General features: G+C 38.3%; 1 protein-coding gene and 3 pseudogenes across 1 annotated transcript; all 4 read right to left on the bottom strand.

The window, feature by feature from the left end:
- Window positions 1–1,310: 1,310 nt before the first annotated feature.
- Window positions 1,311–3,648, bottom strand: LOC132183974 (G-type lectin S-receptor-like serine/threonine-protein kinase LECRK3; annotated as a pseudogene).
- Window positions 3,649–5,493: 1,845 nt separating this feature from the next.
- Window positions 5,494–6,823, bottom strand: LOC148584718 (G-type lectin S-receptor-like serine/threonine-protein kinase LECRK2; annotated as a pseudogene).
- Window positions 6,824–8,499: 1,676 nt separating this feature from the next.
- On the bottom strand, window positions 8,500–10,819 carry LOC132183970 (G-type lectin S-receptor-like serine/threonine-protein kinase LECRK1; annotated as a pseudogene).
- Window positions 10,820–14,225: 3,406 nt separating this feature from the next.
- On the bottom strand, window positions 14,226–15,523 carry LOC132184847 (U-box domain-containing protein 28). Its single transcript, XM_059598625.2, has one exon. The coding sequence runs from the start codon at window positions 15,503–15,505 to the stop codon at window positions 14,267–14,269; it is 1,239 nt and encodes a 412-aa protein (XP_059454608.2). The 5' UTR covers window positions 15,506–15,523; the 3' UTR covers window positions 14,226–14,266.
- Between the last annotated feature and the right edge of the window lie 7,739 nt (window positions 15,524–23,262).

Raw genomic sequence — 23,262 nt, forward strand, 5'->3', positions numbered from 1 at the left:
GGCGTCTGTGGCTAAGAAGAAATGATGTGGTCTTTGGTCGGGCTTTTACACCTCCTAACATCTTGATTCAAGGCGCTCTTCGCTCTGTGGAAGAGTTCTCGTTGGCGACTGATACGGGGGATGTCCAACCTGTACCAACACACCCAGTTCATCCCGAGTACTGGTCTGCACCATCACCGGGATGGTTGAAGGTAAACTGGGATGTTTCTGTCCTAGCATCCCAGGGATTGATGGGGTTTGGGGTGGTGGTCAGGGATGAGGAGGGGCGTTTGGTTGCAGCTGCATGCAAGACTCTTGTTGGCAACCTTGATCCCTCCGTGGCTGAGGCATGGGGGGCTCTGTTGGCTGTTCGTATGTGCAAAGCACAGGGGTTTAAGCCTGCCCATTTTGAGGGCGATGCGCAAGTGGTGGTTGCTGCGGTCAACTCACTGGAGGAGGACTGGAGCAGAGTGGGCCTTCTCGCGGTTGATATTGAACGGGAGCTTGCAGATTTACAGCCATGGAGGATGTCATTTGTCAGGCGTACAGGGAATCGTATAGCTCATGTTCTCTCAAAAGAAGCAACAACGAGTGTAGTGGATAGGTTTTGGCTTTCTGAGCCGCCTGATTGTATCAATGCACTTGTTATGGTGGAGCGTCATGCTCTCACCTGCTGATTTCAATGAGAATACAATATCCTTTTCTTCAAAAAAAAAAAAAAAAAGGAAAAAAGAAAGAAAGTAAGATTGCATTAACAAAGGAAATAGAAATGGAGGTGGTGTGACAACCCTGACTAAGTATAAACATTGGATATATTGCACAAATAAAACTAAAAAATTGAGAATCAACAAATGAGTAGTTTGACCCAAAAATGATACGTCATTTTTATAGATTAGGTTGAAAGAATTTTTTCAACCTAAGTCGGAGGAAAACTCTATCTTTAAAGAATTGTAAAAAATGACAATTTTTTATTATTGTTTAGTCTAAAAAAGTAATTAACTAAGATTAGGTTGTTTCCATCACATTAACTCAAGTCGAACTTCCAGATTAGGCCAGAATATGAGTGAGCCTAATGATATTCTGTATGTCATGATGCTATGCCCTGTTAGGTGCGTTAGTATCTAAAAATTCAAAAAAGAATTAACCATAGAAGCAAGAGATTGAGGGCATAATGGCAGTAAGATAACATGATGGAAGAAGCAATTAGCTTGATTACTTATTTAAGTTCAATTACAAACTGGATTGGGAAATTAAATATCAATGGTCCCCTGCTTCCTGGGAACAACTTATTCGTGACCAAGATCATGGTCCAATTGGTGTTACTGGAAGAACTAATTCTGAAGTGAAGAACGAGCGCAAGGTGGAATGGGTATTTCTACCGTGCCTTCCAACATCTGAATCACCTTCTTCATTGATGGACGGGCTGATGTCTCCTCTTCAATGCACCAAAAGCCCAATTGTGAGCATCATTTCCAAGCTTTCTGCGTCAGCTTCTTCAGGAACCAACTTGCGTACTTCATTTGACTTGAAACAGTCGTACACCCAGTCTACAAGAACAACTTCATCCTGCGGGGCATTAATATCAATGCTCCTCCGGCAACATATAATTACCAAGAATACAATAGCGAAGCTATACACATCCGCTTTCACAGTGATGGGCAAATTCTTGAGCCATTCTGGGGCAACATACCCTCTTGTTCCACTTACCCCAGTGTACGTCTTAGAATGGTCTGGCATCCATAGCTTTGCCAATCCAAAGTCTGCAATTTTGGCACGCCCATGTTCGTCCATCAGTATATTGTTAGGATTTATGTCACGGTGGATGATTTGGGTCACACATTCCAAGTGTAAATATAGGATCCCTCTAGCTATATTCAAAGCGATTTTGATTCTTTCCTTCCAATTCGGCTTGACTTGGGATTTGAAGAGGTAGTCGGCGAGTGTTCCGTTGCTCATGTACTCATACACCAAAAGCCGATTGGAACCGTCGTGGCAATAACCGAGCAACCGGACGAGATTTTTATGGTGGGTTCGTCCGATGGACCTCATCTCATTTCTGAATTCTTCTTCTCCTTCTCCTTCGGCCACCACTTTCTCCAGTCTCTTGACGGCAATGGTCCTCTGCCCGTTTGATAAGGTTCCCTTAAAGACAGTCCCAAAAGAGCCTCTACCCAATTGTTCAACGAAGCCATTTGTTGCAACTTCGAGTTCACTATAAGTAAATGCTCGCATAGAGAAATCCTCGATCAATATTCCTTCATTTGCTGCTTCTCGAGAGAGCCTTTTGTATGTCCAAATTCAATATCTGCATATAAGAATAGCGAAAAATGCGAGGAAAATTAATGCGAAAGCTAGACATGCAACACCAATGATTAAGATATCCCTTCGCAATATTTTCTTGATTTCTTTAGGAACCATAGTCGCATTCCTACCTGAGTCGATGCCTGCTTTGACAAATGTTGCGGTTGTGGAGCCAATTCTTTTTCTCCCAAATCTTAGTGGAAGCTTTTGTTTGCTGCACTGCTGGCCTCTAAACACTGCAACTTCACAGTTGCAGTCTCTCAAGCAGTCATCTCTACAATCAGCTTTGGTCGATGGAAAAGTAGAATATGGATTGTCTTCCAATGAAATAGCTTCCAATTCCTGAAGATCAAATGATTCTCCGTTCTTGTTCATGCAACCATCTGTGATGAAATTTCTCTTGCAGCCCAAATTCTTCATCTTCTGGTCAAGGAAATCAAAACCAGGAGAACATACACAATTGGGTTTCTGATCCATGAGAGTACAATAAGAATTAACGCCACATAAGCCTTTAGGATCACACTTATTGCTAGACGATGACCACTCTGTTAACCAATCATCACTTTGATTCGAGCTATGAGAATATAACCGCAATATTCCATCAAAATCAATAGTCAAACGATAGAAAGCAATATCAGAAGAGTCACTTTGGGCAGTAGTAAATTTTCTGATACTGAAGCCAGTAGTATTGAGCAGGTAAAGCTGGCCATTACCATCAAGATTTAGAGTCACATTGTCACCGCCTGTGAATGTTCCTGAATTCCCGTAACTATATTCAGGTGCTATTGGACCGTTTACCGGGTATTGCACCAGGTTCCCATCCTTCTGCATAGCCAGTTGAAAACTTCCACTTGCATGATTTGTCCCAGATGTGCTTGAGACAAGCTGGTTCCCTGGAAAGAGACGCTGACCGGATAAAATGGTGTCTGTTGGAACACCAAAACTCTGCCATATGATCCTTGAATCAGAACTGTAGAGGACAAAGTTTCCAGTATTGAGCATGGAAGCTGAGGAAGCGGGCACCGGAGCATTGACTAATGAAGTCTGTTGGCCATCCTTTGACTGCAATACAAGCCTGCCATTATTAGTCAGAAGCAATGTGACATCTTTGGGTAGTGGTGGGTCGTCTCTGTTTGCCGTCCATATGACTGTTTTCTGCTGAATCTTTTCAAACCAGATGCCTATGGCGAAGCCATTTTCTTTCTTGTAGAAGCCAAAAGCAAACTGGCCAGAACTGGATAACCCATACGAATTGTTGTTTGGAGAGAGGCAAGAGCCCAGGCCAAGGGTGGACTTGGAATCTCTTTGCTGCGCAATTCCAGTAGGGAATTGAGAAATTGCAAGAGAAAAAAGATATATTGCAAACATTTGCATTATTTTTCTTTTTCTTGATGAATGAAGATTTTGTTCAAGGAAAAGAGAGATACAAAGCTGTTTAAGCAATAGGCTAAAAACAAGCAGCTTGCTGCAGACAGAGCAGAGCATATAAACTAAATTCTTCCAAATTCTATAGCAGAAACTAGCAGGTATAAGAGAGGAGACATGTTGCAGTTTTTAAAGATCTCAATCCAACGAGGTAGTGACAGAAGAAGATTCCAGTCGAAAGAACTAGTAAATATTATTGCTTCTAGTATTTTGATTTTAAGTCTTTAAAGAAATAATCAAATAGAAATTGTTGATTATTCAAATAGCAGAAGCAATGATTGAGATAGTTGTTCCAAATTACGAGGTATCAACAATCAACGTGAGTGGAACCAATATGCTGCTTTTGATTGCTATTTTATTATTTGCAATTGGTAGAAAAATAATTGAAGGCAGGAAACACGAAATTGCTCTTTTAAGTGCGTTACGAAGTCTTTTTTGTTAAGACTTTAATTAAAATGGTATGCAATGGTTACAACAAATATTTCTTTCATAATATAAATGAAGTTTAAAAGTCATACGTAGTTAAGTGCGCCTTGAGGCGCCACTAGCACCCTACAGTCCATTTCTCTTCACATGAGTGTAGGTACGGTGCAAATTATACACTCAAGTATTACTTTACAGGATCCTGTTTACATGCTATTATTTTAATAACAGCATGTATGCTGTAGTTAAATCAATGGTCAATATTGAATTTTAAAGTTGACTTACTTTTATAAGCATTTAATAGGAAAGAGAAAATGAAAAGAGATTTTGAAAAATTCAATCTTGACCGTTGATTAAACTACAGCATACATGCTGTTATTTTAATAACAGCATGTAAGCCAAATCCTACTTTAAAACTTGATGCGTCTTAAGCCTTATAAATGCTGACTTGACTTTCTCGACTTTTCATGTGAAGTTTTCTTTATTCAAAGCTCTTTAATATATACTTTCTATACAAAACATTTTCAAACTACAAATTAAATAAATATACATATTAATTTGATATGTATACATATTAATCGGTTGGGACCCCGCCTAAAGAAGTGGAGGTCACTAGTTCAAATCTCTATTCCACTCCCTTGTGCGGACATGTCAAAAATAAATAAATAAATAAATATACATATTAATTTTGATTTCTTTTTTTATTTTTAAAAAAACTTGGTGTAATAGAAATCGAAAAACGTCAATCAATTTTTATTATTCCAAAAAAAAAAAATGAAAGTGGTTAGCAAAACGCACATGTCCTTGAATGGACATTTAAGTAAAGTTGACCATCGAAGTCATTGGATCTCGTCAGCGTGTAAAACAAGGGAAATTTCCTGTCCTTTTTGTGTGAAGCATGCAACAAAAGCAAAACGACCAACATATGAAGACAACAAGTCAAACGACCCGCTAAGGTAAATTTATATTCTGTCTCTAATTTTTAAAAATTTGTAATTCCATTTTTTGTTTTTTGTTTTTGTTTTTATTGGATCGCATGCTTTTAGAAAATAGAAATTATAGAACATTTAAAAAATACAAACCCTTCGTTTCTATCACATTAACTCAAGCTCAACTTTCAGATTAGTCATAGGTTAACAGATTTTGATGTCATAGATAGGTCTTAAATGTCATATTATTATGTATGTATCTATGACTTGTAACTTTATAGCTTCGGCTATGATTTTCTCAGAACTTTTGCTCTGTGATGTAAAAATTTTATGCTCGTGATCCTTCATCAATTAATGAGATTGGAATGATTTTCTCTTAAAAAAAAAAAAAAAAAAAAAAAAAAAAAAAAACCTTTTGGATTAGGCTAGAACATCATTAAAAGGCGAAAGCTAGACATGCAACACCAATGATTAAGATATCCATTCCCAATATTTTCTTGTTTTCTAAATGTTTAGGAACCATACCGTCGATGCCGATGCCAAATTTGACAAATGTTGCAGTTGAATAGCCACCCGCTTGCAGGCTTCTCCAAAATGTCAATGGAAGCTTTTGTTTTATGCATTGTTGGCTCATAATGGAAGCAGCTTCGCAGTTGCAGTCCTCTAAACAGGCCTGTTTGCATTCTTCTTTCGTGACAGGGGACAAAAAAGCGTATGCGCTATCGTCCAAAATAGTATTTTCCAATTCTTGAATAACGTACTTGGTATGTTCATTCTTGGATGAACAAGTTTCTGCAGTGAAGTTTCTAGTGCAACCCAAATTCATTTGCTCCTGGTTGATGAAAATAAACCCTGGAGGACAAGCACAAAAAGATTGTTTGTTTTTTATGCCACAATACCCATTAATTCCACATATGCCTTTAGGACCACATACATCTCCTGGCACATACCATTCGATCGACCAATTCCCACTCTCACCCAAGTCGTGGGAATATAAGCGGAATATCCCATCGTTATCAATTGTGGCACGGTAGCTCTTCCCATCAAATGGAATCCTTTCGTCGGTAATGTTGCTTACGTTGACACCAGTACTATTGAGCATGTATAGGTGCCCATTTCCATCCAGCGTCAGCGCTGCATTATCCCCAATAGAAAATGTACCTGCTGCCCAATAAGCATAATGTTTAGTCAGGAAAACCGACTGGAAACATTACAATGTTCCCATCATTCTGCGTCTTGATCCGGAAGATTCCATTCGAGTGATTGGTCTCAGAATTGCTAGAAACGAGCTCACTCCCAGGTCGTAGGAGTTGGCCAGGCAAAAGGGTGTCCGTTGGGTAATCAAAACTTTGCCATATAATTGTTGAATTCGAATCATAGAGGACAAAGTTGCCAGAGTCGAGCAGAGAAGCCACCGCAGCAGGCTGTGTAGCGTTGGCAAGGGATTTTTCTGGGTTTCCCAACTCCTGCATGACGAGCCTACCATCGCTAGTAAAAACAATGTTGGCATTGCGGGAGAGTGGAGGGTCATTCCGGTTGCCTGTCCAGACGACAGTTTTCTGTGGAATTCCTTCAAACCATATGCTTATTGAATAACCATCGCCAAAAGGAAAGAACCCAAAGGCGAAAAGGCTGGATTGCGAGCGCAAGAATGAGTTGCCACCGGGAGATAGAGAAGAGCCTTGGGTCAAGTTGAAGTTTTTTTGTTGAGCAGTTGCCACTGAAACCGCAGAAAGAAAAAGAATTGTAGAAGCAATGATCGACATAGTTGTTCCAACTTCCGAGGTGGAAGTAAAAACCTGCAAGTATTTAGTCTTTAACACTTTGAACTTTTGAAATCAAATTTCGTGAAGTGGATGTAACGATTGTGTCAAGGATAAATGATTCATACCCTTTGAAGAGGAGCAGAAAATGGAAGAGATGGTGCTCCCACAACGAACCAAAGCATGCTCTGTAAATTGTGTTGCAATTATCACTCAAGTCTGAACTGAAGATTGTGGATGTCGCTTGTAATGCTTGTTCATCCTATAAAAGCCAAACCGGAGGTAAAAAGAATCTTAGACGACCAAGAAGAAGAAAAAAATTCCAAGAAGTAGACTTTTCCTTTTTTTTTTTTTTTTTTTTTATTAACATGTCCATACGAAAAGAAGTAGACTTTTATTTGTTATATATATAGTATACATTTTGGGAGATTTTTTTGCTTTTAGTTTGAAAAAATATTTTGATGTGACATATTAGTTGTAACGCTCCACCTCTAGTTATCCATCCTGATATTATTCTCGCGAAAGCACTCTTAAATTACGGAGTTTTGATGGGTTTATGACCATCACGACTTTAGAACTTGTTATTGTCAATAATGGTGCGATGCCTCTGATATAATTTGTAACGCTTCATCCCCAATGGCACACAATATTGTCATCTTTTGACTCCTCCGAACCAGATTTTTCAGAAGGTCACTCATCCTGGTACTATTCTCGCAGATGACTCTGATACTATTTGTAACGTCTTCTCATGGATTCATGATCATCATGGCTTTCACACGTTATTGCCAAAAAAATTACAAATATACATATAAGTACACCTCCATTCTCGAGACCTCCATTCTCAGGAGATATGAGATGCCACATTAGTGAAAGCTGGTTTTTTGATTTTTAAGAGTATTTTGCATTTAATTTGCTTATTAATGTTATTTATTTTGATAAAAGGAAATAAAAATTTTAACAATATAGGAATCTTTTTCTTTTTTTTTTTAACAATCAAAGAATAATTATTATTGGGACAGAGTTTTCCTCTTTCTAACCCAAATATATAATAGTTGGAGACCCGAGGCAAGTGGTGATGAATTATCATTGAACACCTATTTCCATACCTGTCACCTTGAATGAATATTAAAACAAAGCTGTACTCGTAAGTAACGTGTGAAGTTGACCAATGAAAAAAATATGACTTTATTTATTTATTTTAAAGGTTGCATTAACAAAGGAAAAGAAAAAGGAAATAGAAAAGGAAGTGGCGTGGCACCCACATCTTGACACGGACCTAGTATAAAGTATAAACATTACATTGCACAAATAAAACTTAAAAACTAGGAATGGAATATGAGTAGTTAATTGACCCAATATTAAGGGATCCACAGAAAATGACTGTTTTTGAGACAGAACAATGTATAAAGTGGCAAAAGAGATATCTACCATAAGTAAAACAAGACTTGGAAGTGACAGTAGATAGGATATTAATGTTGTAAATGGCTACCGAAAAATTACCAATCAACAGTGCAAAATTATGTTTAAACAGACTAGGGTTTAAACACTAACCCTAGTTACACTTGGGCTGATAGGCCACTAACCAAAAGTTAACATAATGAGGAGATGGGCCTTGTTTGGGAATGCAATTTTTTGGTTTTGAACTCAATTCATTTTTTAATTTTTTTTAGTGTGAAGAACTAATTCTGAAGTGAAGAACGAGTGCATGGTGGAATGGGTATTTCTACTAAGCCGTCCAACATCTGAATCACCTTTTTCATTGATGGACGGGCTGCTGGCTGGCTCCTCTTCAATGCACCAAAGCCCGATCCTCACCATCCTTTCCAAGCTTTCTGCATCAACTTCTTCAGGAACCAGCTTATGTACTTCATTGGACTTGAAGCAGTTGTACACCCAGTCTACAAGAACAACTTCATCATCAGGGGCATCAATATCAGTGCTCCTCCGGCAACATACGATTCCCAAGAGTACAACACCAAAGCTATGCACATCTGCTTTTACAGAGATGGGCAAATTCTTGTGCCATTCTGGTGCAACATACCCTCTTGTTCCTCTTATTCCGGTGAGCGTCTTAGAATAGTCTGGCATCAATAGCTTTGCCAATCCAAAGTCCGCAATTTTGGCACACCCATTCTCGTCTATTAGTATATTGTTGGGATTTATGTCACAATGGATAATTTGGGTTTCACATTCCTCGTGTAAGTATCGGATTCCTCTAGCTATATTCAAAGCGATTTTAATTCTTTCCTCCCAATTTGGCTTTACTCGGGATTTGAAGAGGTAGTCCGCGAGTGTTCCATTGCTCATGTACTCGTACACCAAAAGCCGATTGGAACAATATTTGTGGCAATAACCGAGCAACCGGACAAGATTTTTATGGTGGGTTCGTCCAATGGACCTCATCTCATTTCGGAATCCTACTTCTCCTTCAGCCACCACTTTCTCCAGTCTCTTGACGGGGATGGTCCTCTGCCCATTTGACAATGTGCCCTTAAAAAAGTCCCAAAAGGGCCCCTACCCAATTGCTCGATGAAGCCATTTGTTGCAACTTGGAGTTCATTATAAGTAAACGATCGCAGAGAGACATCCTCGATCAATCCTTCATTAGATTCACTAGAAATCTCTTTGTATGCCCAAAGACGATATCTGAAAATAAGACCAGCTGAAAAAGCTAGCACAACGAGTGCGAAAGCTAGACATGCAACACCAACAATTAAGATATTCATTTGCCATACTTTCTTGGTCGCATTCCTACCTGAGTCGATGCCTACTTTGAAAAATGTTGCCATTGAGTGGGCATCATCTTGCTTTATTCTCCCAAATGTCGGAGGAAGCTTTTGTTTTCTGCAATTTTGATCTTGATACCAAGAAGCTTCACAGCTGCAGGCCTCTAAACAAGCCCGGTTGCATTCTTCTTTCGTTACAGAGAACAAAGTGGCATATGTGCTTTCTTGCCATACAGCATTTTGCAATTCTTGAATAATGTACTCTGCATGTTCATTTTTGAAAGCACAACTTTCTGTACTGAAATTCTTATTGCAACCCAAATTAATTCCTTTGCGCCTGGTTGATGAATACAAAACCAGGAGGACAAGTGCAAACAGCCTTTTGATTGATGAGATCACAATACCCATTAATGCCACATATGCCATTAGGAAGGCATGCATCTCCTGGCACAAACCATAGGATCGACCAATTGCCATTCCTATTCAAGTCATGAGAATACAGCCGGGATATCCCATCTGCGTCAATTGTTGCACGGTACGTCTTCCCATCAGACGCATTGGTAATGTTGTTTTGGACACCAGTACTATTAAGCACGTACAGGCGGCCGTTTCCATCTAGCGCCAGTGTCTCACTCCCTCCAACAAATGTACCTGTTGCCCAATAAGCATAGTCTGAAGTAGCAGGATAACCCACTGGATACATCACAATGTTCCCATCAGATTGAACCAAGATCAGGAAGTTTCCCGTCGAGTGATTGGTTTCAGAGCTGCTAGAAACCAGCTCATTGTAATTAGCCGATGAAGTTCGTAGTTGTTGGCCAGGCAAAAGGGTGTCCGTTGGGTAATCAAAACTTTGCCATATAATTGTTGAATTCGAATCATAGAGGACAAAGTTGCCAGAGTCGAGCAGGGAAGCCACCGCAGCAGGCTGTGTGGCGTTGGCAATGGATTTTTCTTGGTTTCCCAACTCCTGCAAGACGAGCCTACTATCGCTAGTAAAACAATGTTGGCATTGCGGGAGAGTGGAGGGTCATTCCGGTTTGCCGTCTAGACGACAGTTTTTTGTGGAGTTCCTTCAAACCATATGCTTATTGAATAACCATCGCCAAAAGGAAAGAACCCAAAGGCGAAAAGGCCGGATTGCGAGAGCAAGAATGAGTTGCCACCGGGAGAGAGAGAGAGAAGAGCCTTGAGTCAAGTTGAAGCTTTTTTGCTGAGCAGTTGCCATTGAAAGCGCTGAAAGAAAAAGAATTGTACAAGCCATGATCGACATAGTTGTTGGAACTTCCGAGCTGCAAGTAAAAACCTGTAAGCATTAATTTAGTCTTAACGTTTTGAACTTTTGAATTCAAATTTAATCAAGGAAATACGATTCATACGTGCCCTTTGAGGAGGAGCAGAGAATCGAAGCCCACAACGATCGAATAAAAGCATGCCCTGTAACTGTAAGTTATGTGTTGCAATTATCATCAATTAAACTGCATGGCATGCATCTACATCACTCAACTGGAGGTTGTGGAGATCGCTTGACACCAATAAGTTATTTTCATATAATTTATATTCATACCTCTCGGGGGATGAGCTAATTCGAATCAATTAACTTTGTCACGAAATTTTGCTATGATTGGTTTAATTAATTTTCAATTAATAAAAATTTCAATCACAGTAATTGAGCATTTGAGCAAGACAGCTAAGGAAATCCTATTTTAATGGATGTGCAACTTCATTCAACGAATTATTTCGTTTAGACTTTAGAGAGCAACCCAACTGTTAATCGATTATAATTAATTAGTGCAGACTACTGCGGAGTGCGGAGGATTAGAACTCTTGTTAAAAATATTAAAGATGTGTCAAACAAAAAATTATTTTATCTGTTAAAATATTTTAAAATTTTTATTTTTATTTTAAAAATGGTCAAAATACATTTTTAAAAACAGCTTTGAAATGAAGCATTTTTCTAACAAATTTTTTATTTTTTAACACAATCTCAAATAGACTCTAACTATGGTCGAGAGCATAAACATTACATTGCACAAATAAAACTAAAAAACTAAGAAGGGGCATATGAGTAGTTTGACCCAATATTAAGGGATTGCACAAATAAAACTAAAAAACTAAGAAGGGGCATATGAGTAGTTTGACCCAATATTAAGGGATTGCAAAAAATGTCAGCTTTTTAATTAGATAGAAAAGTGGGAGAAGGATCCTTTTTAGTTGAATTCAACTGGAAAGGAGCCGATTCCTTATAAATGAAGGGCAGCATTGTCAAAAAAAAATTGTAAAATAACAATTCTGCCCTTCTAAATGAAGGGACCGGTTCCTTTCCAGCTGAATTCAACTGGAGAGGATCCCTTTCTAAAAAAATGTAAAAAGTGACAAAAGCGATGCTTACTATAACTATAAAAAGACTTGGAAGTCACAATAGAGAGGATAACACTGTAAATAGCTACCGAAAAGTTTATTTTTTATTTTTTATTTTATTTCAGGTTAGCCTTTTAGATTTAGCGGAAAAAAAAAAAAAAAAAAAAAAAAGATATTGGATTTACATGAGAAATAGAGTTTACTTCTAGATTGTGTTGTAAAAAATTCCTTTAACTTATTTTATAAAAATAACATGCGTTACTTTTCATGTAAAAAATACGTATTTTTTAAATAACATGTGATAAGCATATATTTTTTGAATAAAATTTATTGAGGAAGATTGCATTGTTGGAAGAACTAATATTTCTGAAATGAAGAACGAGCGTACGGTAGAATGGGTATGTTTACGGTGCCTTCCAACGTCTGAATCACCTTCTTCATTGAAGGACGGGCTACTGGTTCTTCTTCAATGCACCAAAGCCCGACACTTACCATCTTCTCCAAGCTTTCTGCGTCAATTTCTTCAAGAACCAGCTTACGTATGTCTTCACGAAGAAATTGCTCCATTTGTCACCCAAAATTGAACTGTGCACGCTTTATTAAAGCGAAAAGAAGTAGACTGGCCTGTATTTGTTTTCCATTTTGACAGAACGTGAAGTCTTATCCATATCACCACATCTTCTACAAGTCGTTGTTGAAGTTGATGTCTTGCGCACATATCAGCGTTTGACCCGCGTTATGTGCGGGTTTTATTTTTACCTCATTACCAAACTGAGGAGTGAGGACTCTGCAAGCCCACAGATAATCATCCCGGAAAGACAAAGAGTTCAATCCCAAACAATTAATTGAATCAAAACAGCTTGGTCAGATAAAACATCAGTGACATTTGACAAAATGTTGTGTTCCGACTTCGGAGCAAAGATGCATTCTAAAATCTGGTGGAAAATATTGAATGTAAAGAGTCACAATGCTTTTGGATAAACATCTACAGAGTCTTAATCACTCTCCTATCTACCCTAGAACATTGGTATATGTACTTCGATTCATTCGTAGCATATGGTTTTTTACTTATTGATGATGAGTCAGCCTCCATAAGAAACCATTAAAATTGAGATTGGGGTAGTGAAGCAAACACGGGAATCACTTGTGTGTAAGAAATTAGTGATTCTTACGAAATATCTATTCCTAGAAATAAATTTTTATCAAACAAGTCATTCAATTTTAAGGGTCTACCAAGGATCTATTCCTCAAACCAAACAACTTTTATTCTCACTTTTGTGCCTTAGCTTTGACATGACCTAATGCTACTCCTCACTTATGCGCCTTTGAAATTATTTAATGAAAAGTATATAAATAGCTTTTCATTAAATTATTTAATGAAAAGTATATTATTTAACGAAATTATTTGTATAAAGGATCCTTATGACATATTTCATTCCCCCCCCCCCCCCCCCCCCCTTTGTGGTTGTTATTTAATTGAAGTTTGGATAGGATTAAAGGGTTTTTTCGAGAGTTATGCTTTTATCTGCGTACCCTTTACTAGGAATTTAGGTAGAGTTAAAAGGTCTCAAGAAGGTCAGGCCCTTAACCCGTTTAGGTAGGATTGAAGGGTCTTTCAAGGGTACTGCTCATGCCTACGTTCTCTTCATTGGAGGTTTGGGTTGGGTTTAAGGATCTCGCGAGGGTCAAACTCTTACCTGTTCAGGTAGGGTTGAAGAGTCTTTCAAGGGTAATGCTCATGCTTGCATTCCCTTATTTGGGGGTTTGGGTTGGGTTTAAGGGTTAGACCCTTACCTATTCAGGTAAGGTTGAAGGGTCTTTTGAAGGTAATGTCCATGCCTATCATTGGAGATTTGGGTTGAGTATAAGGGTCTCACGAGGGTCTTGCCCTTGCTGTGTCCTCTGTTTTAGTACCTATATCGCTTTATGCAACCATTTTCTTTACTTTTTGTCCAAAATATAGAGAAACATGTCGTTTATGGTTCCTTTTAAATTATTTAAATCGTTTATGGTGCGCACTAGCATTGTTTCTTTTGTTTGGATTTTTGTTCTATTGTAACAATTTTCTTTTTTGACATAAAGTATTTAAAAAAAATAAAAAATCACTTCCGCCGACGTGGATGAGTATGATAAATAAGTATGAAAAATAGAATTAATTTTCTTATTTGCACAAAACTCATCTTTTTTATGAAACTTTCTAATCTATATTATATTAATTCTAAATTAATAAGAGACATCTGAACTACAAATAGGTATAAGTGAAATACAAGTATGATCATCCCAGCGTAATTGTACCTTTTTTTTAAAAAAAAAAAAAAAAAAAAAAAAAAAAAAATTGCAATACATTTGCAGATCGAATCTAACAGGGCATGATATGAGTAGTCTTGGTCTCATACCTCCCCAACCCGAACGCAGCCTCACCAGATTTGCACCCAACCCTCAAAGCCTTGACCAACTCCGCGCACATCCTCCTCACGTGCCCCTCACACTCACTCTGCATCACCAGCAAAATCTTCGTCATTCCGTTGCTCTTCACCACCACGTCCATCACCTTCCTATCCCCATGCACGCAACACATGCCCCACAGCACCGCCACCGCGTCCTCCGTCCCAGGCTTCATCAGCCTCTCTACCACAGCCGCTGCGCACTTCTCCTCGCTTATAGCGCAACGCCCCTCCGCGCACGTCGAAACCATCGCTAACAGATTCATAGACTTTCCTGCGGTGGAAGGCTTGGTGTTAGGGTTTAATAGCCTTTCTGCGAGAACTCGAACGAGTCCGAACCGGACGAGTCGGGCTTTGACTGTGCGAGTCACTGCGACGGCAATTAAACACGACAATACTGCGTCGTGTAGGTCGGGATCGTTCTCGGAACTTAAGAGATGGAGCAGCAGGGACAGTAGTTCTTCTTTCTCTGCGATTCTGCGCTTGGATTCGGCGTCGAGGGAAAGCGATTCCAAAATCCTGGCCGACTCGATCTTCGAGATTAAACTTCCATTTCGCAATACCAAACAGATCTTGGAGAAGCAATTTTGGTAGTTGCTCCTGAAAATCGAGCTGCAAACTCGTTCTTTAACTCCATTTTGGTACATAATCTGATCCAAAACCGTAATAACCAGTTCCAGAACCTCCATCTCCGCACTTTTGGAAAGAACACCAATGATTCCCTCCACAAAGTGATCGAAATCAGCCAAAAACCTCCGGTTCTCCTCGCTAGCCCTCGCGAAATTCACAATTTTCGTCAGACGATCACGGGGATCGGCCTCGTTGTTCTCGTCCTCGATCCTATCGATGAGAATCCGCACTTGCTGAGACGAGGTCCGCGGCGAAGAAGACGACGGAGATCTCGGAGAGGAGTGGTGGTGATGAAGCCAGAGGTGAATGAGGCGGTGGAGAGTGAGGTTGGGGACGAGGTGCTTGGAGGGAAGGACCTGCATGGTAGCGGGACACGTGTCATGCCCGGATTCGAGCCAGTGCTGGATGTTGGAGCGGTCGTAGGTTACGCCCGTGGACAGGCTTACAGGGGATTTCATCACCTCCATCGAGATTGGGCATCTGAAAAGGCTCGGTACGGTTATGTGCAATTCCTCCCTACCCATTTTCTGTACAATTCCGCTCCACAGAGAGAGCTCGTAAGGAGTGGAAGGAGTAACGAGCGTTTAAAGGAGAAGGTGGGGGAATGGTCAAAGGGAACTGACGTCGTTTTGAATGGGGGTCACAGACTCACAGGTCGTTAGTCAAATGTGTGTCAGTAATAAGAAAGTCAAAAAGTCAGAGCGTGTATGTGAGTGTAAGCAAGTCATAGGATCCAAAAACGTGAAATAAGGGACACGACAAGGACTTTTGATCCGCGTGATGGGGATGTGTGGAGGACATAACGCTGTGCCGTCTTGTTTGGGCCGCGTGTACGACCAAAGACTACGCGGATAGTGAAGACTCGGCTCATCAGGTCAGATTACTCTCCAAACCCACAACAACTCTTTTCTTTTTCTTTTTTCTTTTTTTCTTTCAATCAAATTAACGAACCAATTGACTAGAAAATGAAATAAAAAAATTATAATTGACCAATTCATTATTGTTGGAACAATGAATAATCAAACTGATTTTTAATGATCGCTAGTCAAAATATGTGTGCTCGGTATGGTTTTTATAATGAAATCAATAACAAAGAATACGATAAGGGAAGAGAATCAATATTTATCGTAAGACTTAAATACTTGGATGCCTGTGCTCATAAGATTTTAGGATATATATATATATATATATATATATATATATATATGACAATCTGATCATTTTACGCTAAACCACAAAAAAGTAGAGTGAGTTTTCAAAAGACATGAAATTAATTTGGAGTTACCTCCAAATATATATAGAGATAGAATTTATAATTGTTGAGATTATTTTACATCGGTTGTGAAAAGGGTTGGTAGTCATTTTATAAGTGTGAGGAAAAGCTAAGACCATCCAACACTAGTACCAGAGCCCAGGTTTACCAACAAGTCTCGGCCCAACAATCCACGGGAAAAACGGGTTATTCCCCATCGGTTGGTTGTGGAAGAGGTTGGTAATGAATTTATAAGTGTCTCTTGAGCTAGCTTTCTCAACCCCCAAGACCACCCAACAATAATTTATACTAAATTTAAATAAATAAATAAAAGGAGTCCCTAATCCCTGCATTAATAGACGATAAACTGAGGTCAAACCATTTTTTGAGAGCTCTAGTCTCTCTAGTTCCTTTGGTGTTCTTCCCTACCAGGCTTTGTTTTGATCCCTCCTTGTCACTGCCGTTTGGGAAAGAGGAAGGAGCTCCAGCTTCTCTCCTCCTTCCTCCCCCACTCTGCTTTTTTCCTTTTTCAGCGTTTTTTATTCTTCTCTTTTTCTTGTTTTCTCTACAACTTAAAGGATATATCTGAAGACTAGGAAAAAAAGAAGAAGGATATATCTGAAGCGTTTCCTCACATTTTTCCATCCACGCGTCACCCATCCTCCTCAGCTGTGAAGCCAAGTCTCAAATGGGTCTGGTCAAACTTTTTGCCCATTTCTGATGGTCCTTAGGTTTAGGTTGCCCTTTACCAATTGTTTTGAGGTGACTTTCTTTTGTGTCGTGTTAATTGATGTGTTTGCTCCTATTCTCCTTCTCCCTTTTCTTAACTTCTTAGGAAAGAAAAGAAAAGAAATATTGTTTACTGCGTGAATAAGACAGCCAAAGACCTCGCCAGCCTTTCATTAACTTTTATTTTCTAGACAAACCATTGAAGTTCCCAGTGTGTTTTGCGGAGTCGCCATTAATCCAATTATCCAATTTTATTAGTATTACCATAGTGGGTAGAAGTAGGTGCAGCTGCGTCATGAATGTGTAATATTTAGGAGAGCCTTTCTTGAAGCTTGACTTTTGACTTAACCCGCACCACTCCTCTTTATGCTACAACCATTAATACTGCTCACTCTTCCAGGCTGTTCTAAATGAATTTCATGTCCACATCTTTTCAGTCTTTATTATTTATACGACTTCAAATTTCTTAATCCCTGGTTCATCAAATTCCAACATTTTTCAAAGTTAGAATAATACCAAAATCCAAAAAAAAAAATAAAAATTAACTCGTTTTGAAAAAGAGACTTGTTACATATCTTCCTCTCATCCTTATACTTTTCAAAATTATCATTGGATCTGTGAAGCTATGCATGTGTAGACTCACATGAATCTCACATATCTAATGATAATTTTAATAAGTAAGAGAATGAGAGAATAACCGAGAGAAAAAAATAGCATTTTTCTTTGGAGAAAGTCGAAGAACAAGATCAAAATTGATCTTTGGAATAAATGAGACGGCTAGAACAGGTGAATCACTATACTATATACTTAGGTTCCAGCCACCCAAAATGCTTGAACACTGCCTGGCAATTACCTTTGATATATATGCTCTGATATACTTTGTTCTTTTTTGGAATTAATAAAGAAAACTATGGGCTTATGCATATTTGAAGGGGCTTCAATGTGTAGCACTAAAGCAATTTCCTTCATATCTGTCTTACTTGGACTTCATGCATTACTAGGGCCCCGTTTATTTTTGCCTAAAATGTTTTTTAGAAAAAGTTTTCAATATTTTTAAGTGTTTGGTGCTATGTAAAATATTGGTTAAATTAAAAATATTTGTAATTGACCAAGAAAATAATCTACATGAAGCGCAAAATAGTTTAGCTTTTTATCTATACAAACTATATTTCATCGTTCTCTCACACCCTAAGCAAGCAATTGTGAAAGAGCTTTTGTGTGGCCTACTTAGGTTTAAGGTAGGTGAGCAGCACAAGAGTCTTCTCACAATTTCCTTACTGATAATTACGTTAATCTGTATCCTTCAATAGAGTTTGTCTTCACACCCGAAATGGTCTCAACATGATCCTTCCCACTGGTTGGCCTTAGACCAAAATTACATCTTCCGCAAATGTATTCACAACCCATAACTAACCTTATCCATCTACTAATAAAACCCATCTTCCGCAATTGCTACCTTGAAAAACTTGTGAATTGACCAAGGAGTGAGAAACACCTGGCCTAATCATAGCATGTTCATATCACAACAGTTTTAAAAGTTTTATTGCGTAATATTTACTTACGGTATATGAAATATATTTTTGTGTGAAAACATATTAGGAACACTAAATTTTGTTTAGAACAGAAGCTTAGAAGCCCTAATTTTCCATGAAAATCACATTAGATGGTGATAAAAAAAAAAAAAAAAAAAAAAAAAAAAAAAAAAAAAAAATTGATATTATGTTAACTACACGAAATCCTGACTGATAAACTAGTTTTAAAATTCCATAATTTTCACATAAAATTGAAGAGGTTTGATGAAATGTGTAGATTCTGGAATTGTTGTAAAAAAAAAAATTAAAAAAAAAAGCATGCATTAAGATCCGTTTGATTTAATTTTTGGGCTTAAAAAAGGTGCTGTCAGTACTTAAGCCCAATTTAGTTAGAAAGTGTTTTATGAGTTTTGGCCCATTTAGAAAGGTGCATACACTTCTCGACCATCGAAGTCTATAATTAACTGGATCATTGAGGGTTTTTTTTTTCCCTCATTCTCCTCTACTTTGAACTCATCCACAGCCACCCGAAAAATCTCTACTGGCTCTTATTCTCGCTTTCTCACTTTGGCACTCTCTCTCTTTCTCTGTTGTTCCTTGTACGGATACTTATAGATTTAGATTTCTCTTTCTTCTCCTCAAAGAAACGAAGAGAAAACAAAAATGGTTTCCCGCTTTTTCTTTCCGGATTCTTCAAAATCTGTATCTTTTCTCAACTGGGTCATGCTTTGTCCACCATCTTGTTCTCAGCTTCGTCATATTTTTCTCTCTTTTCTTCATCTTCTAGAGCTTCTTTCGCTCTGGGGCCAGCCTTAGGTGGTTTCGGCCATCCCTATTTGTTTTGTTTATCCCATAAAGTATAACTTCAGACCGCAATGACCAATTCATCATTTACCCCTATTTCTATACTTCCAATTTCATAGATTCATACAAGTTGGAGAGGAATCGAAGTATCGAACTGAAAAATTTTGATAGAAACCGAAAGCGTATAATATTCGATACTCCTTTAATCTTCTAGGAAGCAAATTAATAGGACAGATATTCAAAAGGCCATAAAAGTTGCAAACTTTAGAATCCAAGTAAAGCCAGCAAGAAACAAATACAAAAGACATAAATTGGCATCTAATCATCAATCTCTACAAAGCACAAGGTTGTCGATGCAAGCATTTTCCTAAGCACTGGAATGGTTGGGGTTAAGCTAGAATTGGCCCTACACTACGAACATATAAAATATATATAACTTACTTTTGAACGAAAGATGGCAAAGCTCAGATTACGCAAAATCCATGTCTCCATATCAATCTGTCCCGCTTTTATGGGTTTGTGCTAACATCTTATGCAGCATAGGGGGCCCCTTGACTCACCGTTTTTCTTAAGGTGAGCACATCGCATGAGGCTCCACTTGCGGTTGTCCAACTCCCAGAAAGTTAACTACCATGGAATGGTCTGCTGATACATTTATTAAGGGATATGAGGATATCTACCACATTTATGAACCATTATCTAACCTCTAGCTCCAACTGATCTTTTCTCTTTCTCCATTTATTATGCTAAGAGAAAAAGAAAGAGATTCAGGCCAGGTCTGTCAAAGGATTCAATTATTTATATCAAAATTAACATTAATATTCTTATTTTTTATATCACATCAATCACTTTTATTACTATTTAAATAAAAAAATCACTACAAAATATATATATATTTTCACTTTTTCATACAAAATATTCTACTTTTTTTTCTCACATCAATCAAATCTGCTGCTACAGTTTCAATCCACTTCATTTTTTAAGTCATTTGACAAACACACCTTGAAACCCAAAAGGCCACAACTTGGTTGGGGCTCAGACGCTCAGTAGTATTGTTTGTGGGGATTGGTAAGGAGTTATATATATATTTTTTTCATTTTCGGGGGTTTCCTGCATTCCAATAAATTTAGAAGACAAATGTTAGGTTTTTCAATTTTTTTTCTAAAAATTTGGTTCTAAAATTGTGTCACAATTTCATGTGATCTATTGTTTTACTATATAGAGGTATAAGACGATGGAATGATGACATATCATTTTGAAATTAATTTTTTGAGAAAAAAAAATTAGGGAACCCTAGAATTTCTCAACTTCAAATGGGTTTGCTAGAGTGATATGTTGGGATAATAAATCAAGGCCTAAGTTTAAGTACGGGTAAGGACGTTGGTCTTAGTAACATCCCCATCTGGTGATTCAAGTCTATGGTTCAAACTTCAAATTCCTTTGGATCCAAAACGATTCTTTGGAGCCATGTCCGTCAATGAAAGCCGGATCGTATTACTCAATTCGTATGAAATTGGCGTTCTACATGGATTTGAGATTTACTTGATAGGGAAGGGAACACGAAGTGACATTGCCTTATAGAAATTTTCCATCATCATAAAAAAATAAAAATAAAACATGAAAACAACCCACAACATGTCAATAATCAAAGAATCTGAACTTGTTACGTGGCAAGCATCCAAGCGTTGTTATAAAATGGTCACACTGGTAAACTAAAACGAGTTGTTTTTTATCTTGTGTTTGAAAATATTTTCAATGGATTATCAATTTTTTCTTCCGTCTAAATTAAGAGTGAGAAGGATCCCATATAATCAATTTTTCCCCCTATCAATTAAAAAAAAAACAACAAACAAAGGTATTCCCGGCCTCTCTTTCTATGAGAAACTGTCTCCATTCCATTGCTCTCTCTTTCTCAAGTATTATACTAACTTTAACGTGGGAGTGTTTGTTTCCACTCCTTAAGAGTTGAGAACAACGAACTCCCATGACCGTTTTCTTTTATATTTCAGAAGCCCCCATCACCGGTCCGACGGTTGAAAAATCAGCTCTAACATGACAGGTTTGTGACATCATCTACTGAAAAGCCCAACAAAGGGACAAATTATGAAGTTGTTGGACTTAACTGGACGCCTTCAATTCCCAAGTCGGCCATTAATTTCGACATACATGTCCCTACACACCCACCAAACCGGTAACCCCAACGCACGACTTTTCTCTTTTCCTCTCCATATCCTTTTACTTTATTTTCTCCCATTTTCTAACTGTTTGCAAACTCTTTTGGCCTCTCTTCTTTTCTTTTCTTCTCTTTTTTTTAATGCAAAAGGGTAGGTCGGGGAAACCAATTTTAACTATCTTACTTGGACCTGACCCTAGTAGCACCTATCTGTTGGAAGCGGCACAAGAGGAACCTAATCAGGTGCTCCCTCAAAGTTTGACTAAGCCATAACTTGACCTAGCCTCACTAGAACATCAATAAAATTTCACTGCAACTAATAATAATCAGGCATATGTAAAAATTTGAACCCACATCTTAAAATATACCCTAAGCACTTAAAAATTTCCTTAAAATGATTGAAACACCACCTTTCTTGGTGGTCCTTTTAGCCCTTTTGGCTATGTTTGGCAACAGCCCAGGCCGGCACTGTAGCTGGAACGGCACTGTTCCAGCTACAGTGCCAGCAGCCAAAATTGACTTTTTGCTTAATTTTTTTTTTTTTTTTAATAAAGCAAAATATTAAAAAAAATATAAAAAAATGAGGAGAAAGGGGTGGTGTTCCAGCCACCCCTTGGCCAAAATGGGGTGGCCGGACCACCCCATTTTTGGCCAAGGGGGTGGCCGGAGCCACCCCCTGGCCGATCTGGGGGTGGTTCCTCATTTTTTCTTCATTTTTTTTTTTTTTAATATTTTGCTTTATTATAAAAATAAAATAAAATAAAATAAAAAAATTAAGCAAAAAGTCAATTTTGGCTGTTGGCACTGTAGCTAGAACAGTGCCGTTCCAGCTACAGTGCCGGCCCGGCCTGTTGCCAAACATAGCCTTTGTTTCCTCTCACAACATACCCCCTAAAGACCCGTTCAAGGCCCCCTCTCAAACAGCTTCCCTAGTACTCTCTCATTCGACCAACTATCACCACCTGCTGCGCATTTAATTTTACTAGCCATCAATAGCCTATAAAAAAACACCCCTATCTTAAAGCACATGATCCCTCATTTACTTCCCCATGTCTCCACATCTCCTCATTGTTTGCACTCATAAACACTTGTTATACAAGCTAACGCACCAAATTTTTTATCTGAAATTTATAAGCATACAATCTTTTTCGTAGTTTGTACCACGCATTAAATCTCCTCCTTGAAGTTATTGCCTCCTTCCCTTCCCCCCACTTTTATTTTCCTTTGTTTATCTATCTCTTGCTTTCTTTCTTCTTTAAGGTTGTCTTATATAGTTTGGCGAGATGGGTAAAAGAAACCTAGTTCTAGTACTGCTATGGTTTCTTTTGCTCTTGATACTCCAATTGGTGGCTAGCCAGGCTGATCATGACGCAAGGGGCAGTGAAGTTTTCAAGGTGAAGCCAAAGTCTCAGAATTCCCCACAAAAGTTTTTGGGGTTCTTGCCAAAAGGAAAGCCAATCCCACCTTCTGGCCCTTCGAAGAAGCACAACAACATCGGGCTACAACGCTCTCAGAGATCACCATGAGACAACTTATCGACTGATTAAGTGATCATCATGCGTCTCTTCTTTCTTCTATTTTCATAGAGCAATCACTGATTGAAGGGTAATGTATATCAGTATATGGGCTCTCTCTTTTTTGTCCTTAAGGAAAATTGTGTGGCTTTTACGTATCCATAGAGTTCTTGAAGGTAGTGGAGTGATCAACAATGTCTATAGCTTATTGCTTGACTGGAAAACTCTCTCTCGAGATCATATCAAACATGCAAAATGTTTGGGTGTAAAAATCCTA

The sequence above is a fragment of the Corylus avellana genome, chromosome 7 (genome assembly GCF_965113065.1).
Source record: "Corylus avellana chromosome 7, dhCorAvel1.hap1.2, whole genome shotgun sequence".
Taxonomy (NCBI): Eukaryota; Viridiplantae; Streptophyta; class Magnoliopsida; order Fagales; family Betulaceae; genus Corylus; species Corylus avellana.

Coding starts and splice junctions, on each gene's coding strand:
- LOC132184847 (XM_059598625.2), bottom strand. CDS start 15,505: ATGGGTAGGGAGGAATTGCACATAACCGTACCGAGCCTTTTCAGATGC.